At 36.7% G+C, this 7,051-nt stretch overlaps 1 protein-coding gene across 1 annotated transcript in view; it reads left to right on the forward strand.

Moving 5' to 3' along the window:
* Positions 1-7,051, forward strand: part of MATN2 (matrilin 2) — a gene marked incomplete at its 5' end in the record, with an annotated part of 44,038 nt that overhangs the window by 23,091 nt on the left and 13,896 nt on the right. The window contains 4 exons of the mRNA XM_008941832.1: positions 2,501-2,623; positions 2,981-3,103; positions 3,196-3,318; positions 6,727-6,849. Of these exons, the coding sequence (XP_008940080.1) occupies positions 2,501-2,623; positions 2,981-3,103; positions 3,196-3,318; positions 6,727-6,849 (492 nt within the window). The remainder of the gene's footprint in view (positions 1-2,500; positions 2,624-2,980; positions 3,104-3,195; positions 3,319-6,726; positions 6,850-7,051) is intronic.

The raw sequence follows: 7,051 nt of genomic DNA on the forward strand, positions 1-7,051 counted from the left end.
AGTTTCCCCTCTGGTGTCATATTTGCCAGCAGTATGTCAATATCTTGGATACTCTAAGGCATCTGAAGCGGTACTGGATGAATGCTTTTCAGGCAGCTGAATCACACCCTGAATGTCTGTGCTTTTTAAAAAGTAGCCCTAAAATTGGACTGTTGTGGATTGAAAGCTATTTTATTCTGACCTACATCTTTTCATGGGACAACTGTAATTTTCTTCTGAAATCAAGGTAAAAATACATAATGTTTCTAAGACATGAAGCTTGCATTATTAAATGAAAGTTAATTTTGTTCAAAGATGATTGCATTACACATTTGACTACATTTACACAGTTGTGATGCGTGGCAGATACCAAGAAAAAATTAATTGCAAATTTTTATAGCTTTGACCGAATCTGCTCAAATCTGAAATAGTTATGCTTTGTTTTCCTCTGTGTTTCCTCGGTGTTCATAATTTTTCTGTAAATTAGGATTACTAAAATTTGGTGTACGTAGCATTTAAAGGTAGCAAGAAAGACAAATTATATGACCCTGCTGTAAAATTCTGGAAAATTGTCAACTATAATTAGGCAAATAGATGTTCAGAGGGATTTTCTGACATAGAAATTAGATACAATTCATATTTCAAATAAAATAAAATACAATCTCTTGATTAACATTAGCTAAACTAACAACTTGTTTTCACTTTCTTACCAAGAGCCTTTGTTTTCCTGCAAGGCTAGAATTAGAATTAGAATTAGAATAATTCCAACTGAAAGGCTTCAATGATCTTCTATTGTAACTGCGTGACCACTTCAGGGCTGACCAAAAGTTAAAGCATGTTGTTAAGGGTGTTGTCCAAATGCCTCTGAAATGTTGACAGGTTTGGGGCATTGACCACCTCTTGAGGAAGCCTGTTCCAGTGTTTGACCACACTCTTGGGAAAGAAATGCTTCCTAATGCCCAGTCTGAACCTTCCTTGGCACAGCTTTGAGCCATTCCCACATGTCCGGTCACTAGATACCAAGCAGAAGAAATCAGCACCTCCCTCTGCCCCTCCAATCCTCAGGAAGCTGTAGAGAGCAATGAGGTCACCTCTCAGCCTCCTTCTCTCCAAACTAGACAAGCCCAAAGTTGTCAGCTGCTCCTCATAGGCCACTCCTTCTAGCCCTTTCACCAGCTTTGTTTCCCTCCTCTGGACACATTCAAGGACCTTCACATCTCTCTTTAACTGTGGTGCCCAGCACTACACACAGTGCTCATGGTGAGGTCACACCAATGCTGATTACAGGGAGATAATTGCCCCTTTTGGCCACCTGGCTATACCCCGTTTGATGCACCCCAGGAGGTGATTTGCCGTCTTAGCTGCCAGGGCACACTGCTGGGTCCTGTTGAGCCTTCTGTTGACCAGCACCCCCCGATCCTTGTCTGCAGGACTGCTCCTTAGACACTCCTCTCCAAATTTATACTCGTGAATCGCAGATTCTGGTATTTGGACTTACTAAATTTCAGCCCATTATTTATTGCTCAATGCTCCAATCTGTTTAATCCCTCTGGACTTCAGCGCGGACAGAACATTTCCTTTGCTTTCAAATTGTCCATGCTTTTTATAGACAAGCAGAATTTGTCTCTGTTTACATGGAATAACAAAATAGGATGTCGTCGTGATAGACAAACTGAGAATAAGGAGCTTTAAGTTTGTCATGGTAATAGCTGAATGACTTTTGTTTTTCCCTGTGATTTTTTTTTTAACAGCAGATGTTGATGAGATCTATGGATATTATTTGAATTACAGTTACAAAACACTTCATACCTGTGTGTTCTTCAGAGACTTTTCCATGATTCTGACTGACTCATGATACTGAACACAAAAAGATCTGTTTCTCACCAGAAAGTTTACTTGAAATGTGGATGTTGGATTTAAGGGCCTTTGGAAATCCCTGTGGGTCACTAATGCGTGTGCTAGGGACATGTGAAATTCTACAAATTCTAGGACTGGAACAATGCACTTTTCCTTAATAGTAATGTTGTAAAATTAGCAGGACAAAGATCTACTTTTCTTTTACAACGAAAGACAACAGCAGGTGCTATATATGATTTGCAGGATTGAGTCCAGTATACTACCAAGGACAAGAACATTAAGTAGCTGGGAATTGTAAAACTTTGAACATCTTGCCCTTAACTAAGAGTATTTTTTGTTTATTAAATTATTCCCAGGCAAAAATGTCTGCAAATCAGTTAACCACGGCTGTGAGCATATTTGTGTTAGTGCTGAAAATTCCTACATCTGCAAGTGTCGTGAGGGATTCATGCTGAGAGAAGATGGCAAGACGTGCAGAAGTGAGTGACCAGAATCTAGTCAACATTTTTGCATGTGCAACAGGCAAGGAAAGAAAAGGAAAGGGTTTTGCACTTCTTACTGGAAACAGAAAAAAAAAACAAAAAAGCCCCAAGCTTCCTTTTGATATCCACATTTTTTTAACATGTTTTCATTCAAAACCTCTGTTTATATCAATCATTTCCAGGACACAACATCTGCAGATCAGTCAGCCATGGCTGTGAGCATATTTGTGTTAATGAAGATGATTCCTATGTTTGCAAATGTCATGAGGGGTTTCTGCTGAGAGAAGATGGGAAAACATGCAGAAGTAAGTACTCTGATAATTACCCATAGACTTTTATCTACAGTATGCAGATTTGTGGAAGTGTTCTAACAAATACAACAAGTTCACTGCTGTAGTATACAGGTAGTACTGTTACACCTGCCAGAAGCTTGTAAGAGATTCCGAGGACAGAAATAGTGTATTTTAAGAGCTGAACTAGTATGACTGGAGACAAAAAAAGACTCACAGTTTTTCAGGTACCAAGAGTTAGAAGTGATTTCTGCCAAAATTTTTGCCCGTTTCATCCAGTGATATTAGTAGGCCTAATAAAACCTATTACTTCTCCCTGCATGATAACGTTCACTGTAGATGTGCTTTAACCAAAACATCAACTGTTCTCAGATGCAGACCTTTGCAGTTCAGTTGACCATGGCTGTGAACATGTTTGTGTTAATGCTGGCGAGTCATACATCTGCCAGTGTCACGAGGGGTTTGCACTACGGGAAGATGGAAAAACATGTAGAAGTAAGTGACCATCTCCTTAATAGGAGATGTCCTTTATAGCCTGTGCATTCATAGACACGTTTTAAATACCAACGACCTTGTGTTTTTTCCAGATAAAGATGTTTGCAATTCTCTTGACCATGGCTGTGAGCATGTTTGCGTGAACACTGATAGTTCATACGTTTGCCAGTGCTATGAGGGTTTTGTATTGAGAGAAGATAAGAAAACCTGTAAAAGTAAGTTATGTCACTGTATGTTTTCCACTTGGAAGTCTACTGAAGTAACATAGTCTGGAGGGAGGAGGTAGGTCTTTTTACAGGGGATTTTGCTGGACAAAAATGATGATACTTTATTTATTTACTAAGAGCTTATCATTTTTAGTCTTTAAAGTTTTGGAAATGTTCTAATTCATCAAACTGTAGTAAATAAAATATAAATTATTCCTAGACAAGGACATCTGCAAATCAGTCAGTCATGGCTGTGAACATCTTTGTGTTAATGCTGATGATTCATACATTTGCCAATGCCATGATGGATTTGTACTAAGGCAAGATGGGAAAACATGCCGAAATAAGTAGCTTATGAATAAAAGAAGAAATTTCATTTTCCTTTTAGTAGGGTTTTTTTCACTGATTCATAGTGGTAAGAACAAATATTGCTCTCTATAGATCAGAAGACTAGTATGAAATACAGTGTGAACTAAAGATGCATTTCAGAAAATTGGCCCATTTTAAGATATGAAATGTAGCTTTTAAAATGTGAACTTCATTACTAGAATTGAGTATGTTGAGTTTTAATCTTGAGTATAGGATGTTTCTGCATTTTACTTTGATGGGTTGGAGTTCTAATTGCCACCGTGGCGTTGTGTTATGTGTTTGTGCAGACCATGACTTAATCTGTTCTTAATCTCTTAGCATGTTCTTCTGCAAATGATAAGCAGATGAAACTCCTTCATATGTTTTCTAATATTTTCATAAGTCTCTTCTTGCTTCTTCTAAAACCTCTACTACTATTAGCAATATTTATAATATTTAGCAATATCCTCTGGGGGCACCACAACAGTACAAAGTCTTCTAACTGAAGACACAGCACAAGCCAGGGTAGATGAACTATAACCCAGCTAATTCTGTTTTGAGTTCAGCTTTTTTATCTTTTATCTTTTTTTTTAATCTATCTTTTTTTATGACCAAAGACAACATTAGTCTGTGACCAAATTATTCTTCTAGCACTTGTTTTCAGTTAGTTATTTACCATCATCATAAGCTCTTTAAGACTCTCAGTCACACAGATGTCACACATCCTTTAAGTACAGCTTTCATTCTTTGCTTCTAAATATATTAGCTTAGCTCTGGCTATTATAAAATACATATGATTTGCTGTTATCCATCTTGCAAAAAGATTCACATCTCCTTATAGCAGCAACTGCTCTATTTTTATTTGCCATTCTTTCAAAACTGGAGTAACATACAAACTTTGTCAGCGATTGTTTTGAATTTTCTTTTGGGTTGTTCATAAAAACATTGTTAGCAGAGGAGCAGGGCAAATTCTTAGAAAGAAAGACACCTGACATTTCCCCATTTACAGTTTATCCTGAAGATCTCTCTAGCCAGTGCTAATCCATACAATGTTGATTCTGTAGTATGTTTTCTTAATCAAAATAAATACAAAGACTGCTACCTTACTGAAAGCTCCATTGTATGAACAGCATGAGCTTTATGAAACAACCTCATAAATTAAAAAGTTATTTTGTTTTTTGAGGATCTATTTTTCCATGACACCAAGTTGATTGATGTTAATTCTTTCTTTGATTTTACTCTGAATCAAGTTCAACATTATCTATTCCATTATTTTAATGCAGATTAGTGTATAATATATAAGTGCAGGCTTACAAGGAACTACTCATCCTCTTCAAACACTGGAACAGCTTTTTTTTTTTCAGTCTCTATGCATACACTGGGGATAGAGACTGCTCAGTCTTTTGGGGCTTCCTTGGAGTTCTAGGAGTTACTGAAAAATAACACTAAGCATCCCAAGTGTCCTTCAGCCAGCTCTTTACAACTCTTCAATGCAAGTTATCTGGAGTTACTGATTTTAAAGTGTGTATGTTCAGTAGGTACTGTGTGACTGGGTTATCAGCTAATGAAACTCTTCACTCCAATAATATTATCAGTAGACTATTTAATAAGTTCAGATCTGAATACACTAAATATTTTCAATATTTCTGCATTAAGACTAGCAATTCTACCATTCCTATCTATTAACAATACATTGTTAAAATATTTTCTGTTCCTTATAGTCTTTAAAAAAGTTGCTCACACTGTCCTTTATTTTGTTGGCCGTGCACCCCCATGTCCTTTATCAGTGTTTTCAAATTCCTGGTATTTTCATGTTCAGTAAATACTATGAATGTGCCTTTCTTTCAATCATTATTCAAAACTTATAGATGTTTTGAACTGTAATTTCTAAATTAGGTTGCTTTTTTAACTATTCTGTCATTTTTAGATTATGGGGCTACATTTTTGGAGGTTATCTAGTAAAATAACCTTAAACAGTGCAATTGTTCACTTTATCATTATTATTATTTCCCCTCCCAATCCATAATACTCTGGCTCATATTTGCTTTCAGCTATGTAAAATTTATCCTCTTGAAGTAATAGGCATGTCTGCTGCTGGTTTGTATTTGATCCAGTTTACAACCAACAAATGTGTCTAAGTTCAACACAGATCTCTATAAGCAGATGCGAGTTTTTACTTACATGATAACTCCTTTCTCTGCTGGTTTAGATGGGATCTGGTTTAGATTGCCATGTCTTAAATGTAATGCTTGTTGAGTTAGAAGATTGTCCTTTATAGTCATTTTTGGAATGAGAGTTTGGCTCAGAACGAAGTTCTTGTAAAAATCAAATTTTTCTTCCCTGCATCTTAAATCTAAGTATTTTGCTGAAGAGTCAGTCTGAACTTGGCTGTCAGTACTGTTCTACTTTCTATATAAAGCTAGTTCTCCATTAGCAATTGAGAATATTTTCTTTTGTGTTGCAGTGAAAAAGAAATGGGGAGTGCTCATAGGTGGCTCCACTTCCACCTGTACATTCTCCCCATTCATCCTTCTTGAAGGGGCTTTAACATTACAGTCATACAAATCCTAGCATCAGTTTTCTGCAATGCCGGTTAGATTTTATATATCCTCTTAAATGAATAGTTCCTATTCATCTGTGGTTTGTTTGTGTATACTCTTGCCATTGATTTAAGGATGCTAAAGAATTATTTTGCTTCGTGCCTCTGGTGTTTTGCTTAATTTCGATTTTACCAGCATTAATTTGCACTAAATGACTGTACTAAATTATTTCCTCCTATCACTCTTTGAGCTCTTAATGTAAAGTCCTCCTCCTGAATCTAGTCGGATTAATTCTAAAATGATTTATTGTCAGTGGGAGAACATCCAAACCATGCAATTCTTTCTGCTCAGATGGTAAAGAACTCATGCTTCCTGTAAACTAAGCTGTCTGTCATTTAATTAGCCAGAGATTCACTTTCAGTTTGCAGGCTTCCATCTTTCTCTGCTCATGGCATTACCCCTCAGCCTTTGTATTTATAAAGTAAATTTAAGTAGAAAATAGCATTAAATATTATCTAACTATTCCCAGGCAAGGATATTTGCAAGTCAGTCAACCATGGCTGTGAACATGCTTGTGTTAATGCTGGGGATTCATTTGTCTGTAAATGTCAGGAGGGATTCTTACTAAGAGAAGATGGAAAAACATGCAGAAGTAAGTAGTTTGATGTTTATCAGCATCCTTATCATGTGCAGCTCATGCTTGTGCAGAAATGCATTAACCAGCAAGAGCTGTCATCTGTTTTCAGATAAAGATCTTTGCAAATCAGTCAACCATGGCTGTGAGCATGTTTGTGTTAATACTGATGATTCGTATATCTGCAAATGTCATGATGGGTTCCTGCTGCGGGAAGATG

Source organism: Merops nubicus, unplaced genomic scaffold, assembly GCF_000691845.1.
Source record: "Merops nubicus isolate BGI_N331 unplaced genomic scaffold, ASM69184v1 scaffold20686, whole genome shotgun sequence".
In the NCBI taxonomy this organism is placed as follows: Eukaryota; Metazoa; Chordata; class Aves; order Coraciiformes; family Meropidae; genus Merops; species Merops nubicus.